A 12,619-nucleotide genomic window follows, 5' to 3' on the forward strand; every position below is an offset into this window, starting at 1 on the left:
TTGCGGCGTGTCAGCGTATCAACCCGTTCTTAGATATACCATAGGTTTTGTCAGGCCGAAGATTATTTAATATTAAAATTTAATTTAAAAAAAAAAAAGTGTTTTTATTATATACACAAATATTTCAATTTCATACTTTTTCTGTGAGCCTAAGCGGCTCATTATTAGAAAGAGGTATCAAATTGTGGTAGAGTGGGGGTTCGAACCGAGAAACTCTGACTTAAGAGTCCGCGACATTGACCGCGGGACCACAACCCGACAATTTTTTTTTTTAAACCTTATGTGTATTAATTTTAATCGTTAAAATGAGGTCACTTGTATCAGGTAAATGAAAAATTTATCTACATGTGTGATAAAATAACGACTAAAAAGTATTTTTCACTTTTATTTTATATGACCAGTGATCGGGATTTTATCGTTACCAATATCATCGGACTGGTTTTATGTTATTAACACAGCAAGGTAGGGGTTGAAACCATGATTTTATTTTATTTCTTTCACAAAATAAATTTAAATCATGTATAACAATAATCTTCTTAACCTTATCCGCACCCAATGGTGCGTAAGGCACTTTACCGTATCGATGCAGTATTCTTTTGATCGTTACGTACATAAAAAAAGGTAATCCTGCGTTTCAGGAACAAGTCTAGGTTAATTATAATAATGATTACTTTAAAAATAATGTAAGGGTTTGAAGCAGGATTTTATATTAGTTTTATTAAAATGTAACCATCATATTAATGTAGTTTTTAACCCCTTTTTTGTTGTTTATATAACATCTCACTAGTCTGGTGATAACGATAACGGTGAAATCTGGTCACTGATCAAGTAAAATAAATTAGGAAAAAACCATACATTTTTATTTATTTTTATTTCTTGTACAAAAAAAGGAAATTGGTCAGCTTATATATGTAGTTGTTTTTTTATTATATAAAATCCAGTTACATCAAGAGATGTCAGTGCAAAATTTAAATTTATAGAGGTCATATATGTATATTTAAATTATCGATGTTGCTAGGTCAAAAAGAATTTCAAGGGTAAAACATATTTATGACAAATAAGGAAATTTTATCTTATCTTAATAACATGAATTAAATAACATTTCTTATTTATTTAACTCATTGAAGTATTTTTATAAAAAAAAAAAAATTCGAAAGATCCGGCAACGGCTATGCAAAGGTTTTCGGCAGGGTATGACTTTTACAGTATTCTCAAAATCCCATGCAACTTGTTATTAACCATAAGAAATAAATAATTACAGACCTCTGGTTTTAAAGTCCATGCCAGTCATGATACTTTAGCCCGAATCAAAATTATAACCTAAATTTTATTTTTCATTATTGCTTAGAAATAATAAAAAGGATAATAAAAAATATTATATTTTAATTAAATTTCACTAAAAAACATTATAATAGGAATAACAGCAATTAAATTTTAATTTTACATTGTTTATATAAGTAGGTCAAGTATTTGATTTAATCTGACTTATAAGAAATTAAAACGATTGATACGGTTTTATTCTCTAGAACAGTGGTTCTTAACCGGTGCTCCGTGAGCTTGTTGGAAGTCCTCCGCGAATATTTCCGATATGGCACAGCTAGCTTCATTTAAGGTTGCTGATTCGATTGCCGTTAAGTTAAAACCATATGCTATAGCAGAGAGTTTAATTTCACCTGCATGTTGTGAAATGAGTATCGCTAAAATTTGTAAAAGCCGACAAGCTCAGGTGTCACATTGAATAATTTTCGCCACAAAAAGATACTTTGGAGTTTTTGTTTTTTTTTTTATAATATATTTTCAAAATTAGTGTTATTTTTAACTTATCATTGTATGTTTTTTTCAATCCTTAGTTTTGGTGTAACGCAATTTTCCTCATGATCAAAAGTGCTTCATGACTTAAAAAAGGTTCAGAACCACTACTCTAGATTCTCGTATTGTTTCATATCTCACTTGGTCTCTCTTGTCAATAGATTCTATTTATTTTAGCAATCAAAGATTGCTAAGTTTTCTTCACAAATTCGAGAAACCGCTCAGGGAGTAATCTTGATCCATAGAAAATTACGCCCAGCGAAAAAAAAACAATATTTCTGACAGTGAAAACTGAAAATGATTGACAACAGAATGAATAAAATCTCAAGGGAAAATCTGAGAGGATAAAAAATATTTTTATTTTGAGTTCTCTGCGAAAACACTCTCCTCCTCGCTTGAAACTTTAATGAAATAGAACAAAACCAATTTTCCTAAATTGAACGGAGGAACGTTTAAAAACGGTGAAGAAGATTATTTTCCCCCCAAATATTTAATCATATGCTTTTTTGCGTATATATTCAAGGATGACTGATATTTTTTCCTTGTATTTACGCCAGCACATATTGTAGTACTATTTAAATTGTAAAAACAAGTGTCATGTTACGATTTGAGTTTTACATAGAAAGTTCTACACGAGATTTGATATATCATTTCATTTAAAAAAAACGGAAATTAGTGAATTAAGTATATTGATATTGTACAATCTGTGGATGTTTGTGTTACATAAAATTTTATTTAACAAAATGTTTCATGCTAATTTTGTGACAACGGTGTGCGCATGTGAAGATTATGGAACCATCCAGACTCTCCCACATTGCACTGCACGGCCAGCCCCAAGGTGGACGAATCCTGAGCAGACCACCAAAGAGATGGATTGGTAGCTGGGAATCAACATCGCAAAAGGCTAATTCCTCTTAAAAAATAGGCCAAAAGGCCAACACTAAGCAGAAAAATAAGAAAATAAATATTTTTGTCGTGCGGCAATTTTAAATATCAGATTTGTTTCATCCTTAAAAGTTTCAATCGCACGGTTAAATAGTATTTGTTTTTCGTGAAAAGTAAATTATTTTACTATTCCAACTGTTTTTTTCTTTTCATAATACTACTTGAATCAAATAGACAACTATGTTTTTAGTTTTGTTCAAACAATTATAAAGAGATCAAATATTTACATTTAAAAAGTAAAGATATTTTGTTGTGATGTCGAAAATTGTACCCGTTGTACACAGTAATTGTGTATGTAGACAAAGTACCTACTAATAAAAAAGGCTTATTATTTTTTGTGAAGCAAACATACTCGTGCAATTTAAATTGAAGATGTAGTCATAAAATTTGAAAACTCTTATTTTCATTAGTAGTTCGAATCCAGATGACAACGTCTGAATTTATTAAGATTTAGATAGTATATAGTAACATTTCTCAGGCAAATTAATTTTTGACAATAATTCGATATTGTATGTTTGAACAAAAATGAGTATAAAAAATATATTTAACCTACCACTGTTATTTTTTCAACATCAATGATTCTTTATCAAAATTTTCTTACCTGTATTGTATCTAAGTCAAAAAGAATTATTCAAGAAATACATTAAAAACACGAATTATTCCATAGGTATATAATTTACCCCTACTGTTTTTAAATATTAATAAAGTAAAAAAAAAACAAAAAAACTTACCCAATGAAGATATCAAGTTCCCCCATACTTGTGCAAATTGAAATATCATGAAGAAGATACCAAAAAACCTCACTACCAATACTTCAGATCGGATTCCTGATAGTTTTTCGTAAGCAACCGATACCTGTAAATCAAACAAAAATATGTAAGTTTGATCTTTATACTGTCATGATATATCGCAATCAAATATGTAAAAGCTTTTAATATTACATATATTTCTAAACAAGCCTTATATTTATCAAATAATATTACATATATTCCAGATTCATAGTATTTACTTGATTTAATGTCAAAACATTTCTTGCATAATATGTATTTGTCCTAGTATTTTTACAATTTCTTTGTATTTAATTTCACATTATTAAGTGTAATATATAGCAATAAAAATAAACGATATCGTGTTTCAAAATCAGATAAATAAATAACTTATAGAAAAAAAATAATAACAATTCGATTTTGGGAATAAAAAACAGACATCTAATGTCAACTGAATACCATTTTGTCTAATAAATGGTAAATATTATTGGAAATCAAAACCATAAATACGAGTTTATTGATATTATCAGTAATGAACAAAGGGAAAACAATTTATAATTTTAAATATTATTGCTACTAAATAAATAAAGAAGGCATAAACAAAATCATGCGTGAAGATTGTTGTTAAAATATGTTTATATTTACTTTTTTTTTTCATCAAATTCTCAACAGAAACTAAATCTAATATGACTGTAATTAATGCAAGATGATTCATAGAAATGTAAATTTCTTGAAAGTCTTATTTTTATTATAATACAGCAAAATGAATTGCTTTTGTTTATTTGTTAGCGTATTTGATATTGAATTAGTCGGATTTTTATTATCATTCATATTTTTCTTGATTTTTTCCTCAGTTATTATGTCATTTTATGCCAAAACTCTTTTTGCAACAGGCATTGTTGCAGGGTAAACGAAAATGTTGATATTGTTGATGCTGTCTAAAGCTTCTAATAATATGTTTTAAAAATATAATAATAATTGAATAACAAGAGTAAAAATTATTATAAAAAATATATAATTTGCGCATTGAATTTACTATTACATAAAAAAACCTGTGTACTTTTTTTAGTTTACTGATGACTAGTTTCGAGAACTTGATATGTTCTCATTAATATGTGAAAATACATACATTTTATTTTTTGACAACTCATCAAAGATGAAGAAGAATATGGAAGTCTGGGCATTTACGGGGCTGACGGAATTCTACCCATTATTGACAACCACACTACTCAAATTCTTGGAAGTTCTATATATATGAACCAATTTAGAAACCTTGTTCTTGAATCACTAGAACTTCACTAGAGACATCTTTTGGTGAGATGTAAAGAAGCTTTTTATTAAGCAGAAACTCTTATATTAGTATGTGAGATCCGAATCCTGGATTATAATCACACACATGAAAAACGCCAGAAAATACCATTTTCGTTTTTATTATTAAGCTTATAATTTGACCAGATAATTTATTTACAACATTTTGAGTGTGTCCAAATACTATTTGTACAAATATACATACATTTTGCTGTTTAAACTTTCATATATTGATGAAAACATCTGTAGTTCTCGAAACTAGTCATGTTTACCCTGTTACACTAAAAAATGGTACTATACAAGTATTATTCGGCACATTTCAGCACTTTATATTCCTATTGCATTAAAAATGGTTTGTATTTTAATTTGTTGATGACACCAATTGAAGTTCTCGAAAATAGTGTTTAATTTTTATATTTAAATCATCATATTATTGCCGAAAATTAATGCAATAATGAAAAAATATATTACAACTTGACGTGTGATTCTTATTTTCATTTATATTTGTACTTTATAATGAAGGGTTGAATTTATTTGATCCCCGAAACTAGTCATGTGTTGACCCGGAGTTATGCACGATGAGAGCATTTTGGTCACTCTTAATTCAAATATTGAATTATCTTTGATGTTTTGAGAATAATCCTCCTCTTTTGAATCTTCTAACTGTATATAGTATCTGGATGACCAATTTGATCAGATCAGTTTAATTTGATACTCAAACATATAGGGTGGTTACTTAACGTGAGAATGTAATTTGTGTAAAATGATCATTTTTGTTTTCGAATACTTATTTTTAATTTAAAAGAAATATTCTTTGTTTGCTTTAAGGTTTTTATTTGTTTTATTTTTGTTAACACTAATTTGTAATACATATGTCACAGTTAAATTTTTTAAATTCAGTTTATAATAAGGCAATGATTTCAAATGATTCGTTATTTTAAAACATAAAAAAATATATGGATTTACGTGAACAAAAATGTATAATTGAAAGATATGTGAGTAATACTTATTTTGGTTCTTTAAAATTTCATACTTAAATAATCGAGAAAATTATAAAAATACTCCTTAAAAATACAAGAGACCGGGTAAGCGTTTGCTCAAAATAACTTTAGAATGTTTAAATAATAACATTAAAATTATTTGCTCCTTGATCGATATATTTCATTTGATTAACAAAAATAAAACGATTATCTTTTTGATGTTGGATTTAACTACGTAAACAAAAAAAAACTTAATAAAAAGTGAAATATTTCAAAATTTCTTGTTTACAAAGAAAATTTTATTTAACACTGAAAAATCATGAATTTCCGACCATGTCGGCTGCTGAAAGCCTGAAATCTCTGAAAAAGCAAGTAGCGTGTTGTGTGGTTATATCACGTCACAGTTTGTGCATTCTTGGAAATGAATAATATAACTGGAGTATCTCAAACGGTGAAAAAAGCCGAAAAAGCAAACATGGCGTACGACGTACGTGCGTTAGTGAAAGTCGTGTATCATACTACTTATGAAGGTTTGACGCGTAGAAAATCTTGAACCTTAGAAGCGTAGCAAGTATAAATAAATGTTAAGAAAAAAACGTAATCCAACAGGAGAAAAAATCTAATGTTAGATTAATTTAATACCTTAATCATTTGTTCAAATACATATATGTTAATTTGGTATTCAAAATGGTATAATATGCATGTAAGAGAGTATTGCTCATGCGATGAGAGAAGATCTAACAAACACTGAAATAAAAGTATCATTTGTCCGTATAACTTTGAATATTCGTAATCAAATCTCTGCGAACGTGTTGTGTTTATCCCAACCCGTTTGCGTATGTGTGTGTATGTGTGTGTGCAGTGGCGTGCACAGAGAATTAATTAGGGTTACCAGTAGAGGTAGGTAGTAAGGTAAGCTAGGTGCTACTAACTAGGGTAGGCAGTAGGTGTAGGTAGTAAGGTAAGCTAGTACTAATTAGTAAGGTAGGGCAAGTACTGATTCCGTTTTTATATGTCACGTGGGTAAGTTAGGATATGCACTGCTTTTCTGCCTAAATGGAGGGCACGCCCCTGTATGTGTGTTTATGTGTTCGCGAAAAGTATACAACTAGAATATTGAACATGTTTTGTTAATATTTGGATAAAAATACGTTTTATTGTGTACATAACTTGAGATTACTTTCTCTCTGTACATATTTTATTTAGCATATTTCATCAGCACAAATTTGAAATATATTTTTTTATCAAAATATTGCTGACTTTCCAAGCAATAATACGTTTTAGAAAACAAGATTACCCATGCCAGAATCCATACTTCAAATAAAAAAAATATGTAAAAAGATTTCATAAGTTACATACTTTCGATGTTATTTCTATCTCGTAATATATTAAAAGCTTACTTTAAAACTCTGTCCTGTTTTTACCAATGCTTTACTTTTATCAAATTTCATTTTCGTATAGACTTGAAGTATGTTTTATGTTAAACAATTTTCTTTGAATAGAAATATTTGTGTTCTCATGATACACATCTATGTTGAAAACAGACTTAGTGTTGCTGTGACTCGAATATATTACATTATTATGGAGTACCTACTCACTTATATTCTCGAAAGTTACAAGTAAAATAACAAATAATTTATGCATTAGAGGTATAACTATTTTTTTCTATTAGCTAGTTGTAAGATGGTTGGTATAAATTGACGATCGATCATATCGCTCACTCCTTTCAAGAACGTCATAAATCAAAATACTTGATTTTTCAGGAGAACGTTTTTAAAGTTTAAAAATATAACACAATGTATTAAAAATAAATATCAAGCCACTGATTGAACTTTGTACAGTGCAACAGATCTTTTTAGGTAAAACCTGAAGGTTTTTTCTCCATTTGAAAAATATTTAGTTTATTTTAAAATAAATTAAACAATACTCTTTCTTCAAAATGCAAAAACGAAATTATCTGCCCTGTAGCGGGTAAATATTAAGTTAAAAATATGCCTCTTTTGCTGGGATATAGTACGTTTTCTGGGCATTCCGAAAACATGCATAACTGAAAATTGACAATTTTTGATTTATGACGTTCTTGAAAGGAGTGAGCGATATCAGAAATGAATAAAAATTCAAAGCCATTTCTTGAAATGAATAAATGTCGCATTATTTTTGACATCTCAACATAGATGAAGATCAATATGGAAGTCTGGACATTTACAGGGCTCACGACCGTCATAAGCTGATTAAAGTGATCACTTTACACACGTGTAACATTCACCAATTCTACCCAGAATTGACAATAATACTACTCAAATTCATGACTTAAAATTCATGAAAAAAGATATATGGATCATACTGGTGTAACACAGTATGCGCGAGTTCACTAAAGACATCTATGAATATTGCACGTATGTAAAGTGATCATGAAAATCAGCATATGACGGACGTAAGCCCTGTAAATGTCAAGTCTTCCATATTCTTCTTCATCTTTGTTTTGATGTCAAAAATAATGTAAAAAATAACTCCTAATTGGAGATAATGAGATAACTTTGAACAAGTATTTGCACACACTCAAAATTTTATTAATAAACTTCCGTCTTAAATGGTATTAATAATTCCAAAAAAGTTTTCGTCTGTTTTCACTTACAACATTATTTGTAATAAATTTAATAATATAACGCTTGAATTCATTGCGCCATTCTGTATGGAAGAAGTAAAAATAATAATTTATTTACTTTTCTCTAAGTTTTTATCCTCCCTCTAATATAAACGAGTATTTACTTTATCCAAGACCCAAATCCTACATCCCCAAACCAAACCCACTTACTGGAAAAATGGCTTACCGACTTTGCCCGATCGGTAGGTACTTTCTTTCAACGGGTAAGAAAAACACCTGGGTCCAATAGTCTCTTTCGCCTCTCTGCGACATTTGTTATGTGTCCTGTTTGCTGGCTAATGGATGCTTTATTTTTAAAAGATTTCACAACCCAAATGTCGAGCCTTCCGAGGTAGAAGATCGTCAGGATGAACGTCTTACTTTACACGAAAAAGTTTGTTTAAATGGTACGTGAAATATTGTGGATGAGTATCATCGTTGAACAACAAACTAGACAAAAATATCGAAATCCTTTAGTACACAACCATGATACACGATTTACACACAACGAAGGTTTGATAGTCCCAAGAATTAGCAATAAATACGGGAGTCGAACACTGCAATATATATCGTTTCGAACATTTTTAATTTGTTGCCGGCGGATGTTAGAGGTCAAAATAAAATATGGAACAAAGGCAAAATAAAGGAGTGGGTAAATGATCAAGAGTAAATTTTATGAAAATGGTAAAATGTTTATATATTTTTTTTCTCTTTTTTGTGTTTATATTAGGTTAAAATCGTTAAAAACAATGAAAAATGTATTTTAAAAGAACTCCACCGACAAGACACACAAGGTGGCTTGCTGGGTCTCTGCAAAAAAAAGTTCTAAATATGTATAAATTGTAATTAACTAACTAACTAACCATCACGCTGCTTCCCCGCAGGGGTAGGTAGAGAGGATAGAACGCCACACCACTCTGTCTTTGCAAACATTCTTCGCCTCTTCCACGTTCATGCATCTCCTCATACATACCCGCCGATTGTTACGACTCCTTACCTGACCACTTTCAAGTATTTGGTATACCCGATCGTGCCATGTTTTTCTCGGTCTTCCTCAGCTCTTTTTTCCACTTACATTCGCCTCATAAATTTGTTTTACCGTTCCTTCCTTATTCATTCGTTCTACATGTCCAAACCATCTCAACACACCTTTCTTAATTTTATCGATAATGCTTATCGCAGCTTTGCATTCCTTTCTTATTTCACGATTCTCACATCTATCATACATCTTTTTGTCGCACATTCTTCTGAGAGATCGCATTTCGACTGCATTCAGTCTACTTTCATCCTTCTTTTGCCAACTCCATGTTTCACTTCTTTACATTAGAGTTGGAACCAGGACTTCGTTGTGCACTGCCAGTTTAGCTTCCGCTGATAGGTTTTTATTTGCTATAACTGATTTCAGAGCACCATTCACTGTGTTCACAGCATAAATTGTGATTTAAATAAATGTATGCAAATAAATAAAAAAAATTTAAATAGGTGAGCTCCATAAAATTAATAAATCCGCAGTGATAGATAGTAACAGCATAACATAATATACTATTAGTTAGTCTGTGGCAATGGCGCAGTGACAGGAGTCGCAAGACTTGAGTCTTGCTGTCAAAATAACTAATGCAATTAAAATATAGGACAGCTGAATTCTTTGTATCTCGCTTTTTTCTTGTTCCAATTGTCTAGTGATTACTTATATTTATATATTTAAATAAAAAAAGTGATAATAAAAATCATAATTTTGGTGAATTAAAAAAAAATAATATATCACTTTTTTAAAATTATTTTATTCACTTGTTTTTTTTTATTTAATATAAACTTTGTAGTACAATTGTGAATCTAGTTGCCAATTGCAGGAAATAGACACGCTAATCCAGTGCACGAATGGTAGGCAAAGATACTAGCGAGCTCTAATACAATGTATTGAATTAGGTTGAAAAGTCTAACCTTCCGAGATAGAAAATCATCAGGATGAACTTCTCATTTTAGACGAAAAAGATTGTTTTTAATATCTTTCTCTGCAACAGTATTTTATTAGATTCTTACAATAATATGAATTTTCAAGGATAATTGCGATGCCAGTTGCCTATTGCATGCTATATAGGTACGTTGACAAGCTAATGCAGTGCACAAATAGCAGGCAGAGATACTGGCGAGGTCTAATTCAATGTATTGGTTTGAACAAGTGAAATGTCTTTTTAGTGTAAATGATAACAATATTTTTTCTACAAGATATAATTTTAAATTTTAAATAATCATCAAGATTAAAAAAAAATGTAAATCATAAACGATTAAAATATTTGGAGTCTGGGCATTTGTATGTACTAGTATTAGTGATTATTTTAAACATAATATAACTTTTACGATTTTTCCCAAAAATATGGATTGTTAAATAACAACCACATTACTCAAATCTTGGAAGTGTGAGCTTAAAAATGCTTCAATTGAAAATAACAACTTTATGTTACTAATAATTATAAAAACCCTTATCCGCACCAAATGGTGCATAGAGCACTGCTTCATATAAACGCAGTGTTATCTTGATCGTTTACACATAAAGGAAAGGTGATCAGCCCTCCGCTTCAGGTACCAGTCCAGGGTAATATTAAATAAATATTACAGTGAAAAAATCACTTATATTTATTTTAACCCCCCTGGGAATTGAACCCAGGGCCTCCAGAACGGTAGCCGAGAGTGCTGACCATTACACTACGGAGGCGGACATGTTACTACGTCGGTAATTTCTATAGTTGGGATTAGTAGTATGGAAGAAGTTTTTGTTTGCAGAAACACTCAATGAAATAACTTCAAGAGAGGCAAATTCACAATTTTAAAAATAAAATGGACTCATGCAAAACATTATAAAAAATACAATTAATATTTTCACCGATTTGTATATTCAAAAAAATAAAACAGATAAATCGATAAGGTGATAAGGTAATTGATACATATTTCAGTCAGTCACAAAATTCATTTTAAAGCTACCTGAAATTGTGAACAAGCGCTTAAAATTAGTCAATACATTGGGATTGTGAATTAGACTCTATAAAAGGGGTTAAAACAAAAAGAGTAAATTACCTCAGATATTAAGATAAGGTGAGTGTAATTTATACATATTTTTTGTCAATCACTAAATTCATTTTGAAGTTACCATTAATTCTGAAAAAGTGCTGAAAATTAGTCAATATGTTGCAATTGTGAATAAGACGCCATAAAAAGGGTTAAATTAAAAAAGTAAATTACCGCAGATATTAAGATAAAGTTAGTGTAATTTATACATATTTTTAGTTAATTACTAAATTCATTTTGAAGTTACCGTAAATTCTTAAAAAGCGTTCAAAATTAGTCAATATGTTGCAATTGTGAATAAGACGCCATAAAAAGGGTTAAATTAAAAAAGTGAATTACCACAGATATAAAGATAAGGTGAGTGTCATTTCTTTATTTTTTTCTGTCAATCAATAAATACATTTTAAAGTTACCTAAAATTGTGAAAAAGCACTTAAAATTAGTCAATACATTGTGATTGTGAATTAGGGGTTTAATTAAAAAGTATAAATTACCACAGTGAGGTAGGTGCATTTGGCGCACCACAGAGGCCCGCCCCCTAGCCCTACGAATACGGCTGCAGGGATCAGGGTGTAGAAGCGGGGGAAGAACTGGGCGGCTATGTAGGGCATGTACGCCACAAAGGACAGAGCAGTCGTCCATTTGCATCCTATCCAGCTGAAATAAAAGGACAGAGTTATCTGGTGGTTGGAAACCAGGACATGTGCTATAAGTATATACACAACATAAACTTTTCTGCACCAATCGCGGATAAATAGGTAGCTAACTATTATTCGAGAAAACTTTATTTCTATCTAATTTTTATGTAACTTATTTTTTTTTTTTAGAAAAATGTTAATAATATTAGTATACGATCACTCACCGTGAGTGGTTATATACTAATATTATTAACATTTTTGTAAAAAAAAAATATGTAAAAATGACTAACCTCAAAGTAAATGCTTTAAATATTAACAACATTGAGAATATTTAAGTAACTTGTTTATAATTCACAACATCTGTAATTTGTTCACAAATCTGGATTAAAAAATAAGTACTTTTTTTTTTTTAATTTTTAACTTATTCATTTATTAATTTATCAAACAATTCACATATATTGATCC

At 29.9% G+C, this 12,619-nt stretch overlaps 1 protein-coding gene across 2 annotated transcripts in view; it reads right to left on the reverse strand.

Annotated features, from left to right (window-relative positions):
* The window catches only part of LOC148312820 (UNC93-like protein), a 58,001-nt gene that overhangs the window by 28,701 nt on the left and 16,681 nt on the right, over window positions 1-12,619 (reverse strand). For both annotated transcript variants that reach the window (XM_088273454.1, XM_088273460.1), the window contains exons 4-5: window positions 12,011-12,173; window positions 3,486-3,609 (exon numbers count right to left, since the gene is read on the reverse strand). In XM_088273454.1, the coding sequence (XP_088129580.1) occupies window positions 3,486-3,609; window positions 12,011-12,173 (287 nt within the window). The remainder of the gene's footprint in view (window positions 1-3,485; window positions 3,610-12,010; window positions 12,174-12,619) is intronic.

Source organism: Brachycentrus maculatus, unplaced genomic scaffold, assembly GCF_059751285.1.
Source record: "Brachycentrus maculatus isolate JH-2025_06_01 unplaced genomic scaffold, ASM5975128v1 h1tg000032l, whole genome shotgun sequence".
In the NCBI taxonomy this organism is placed as follows: domain Eukaryota; kingdom Metazoa; phylum Arthropoda; class Insecta; order Trichoptera; family Brachycentridae; genus Brachycentrus; species Brachycentrus maculatus.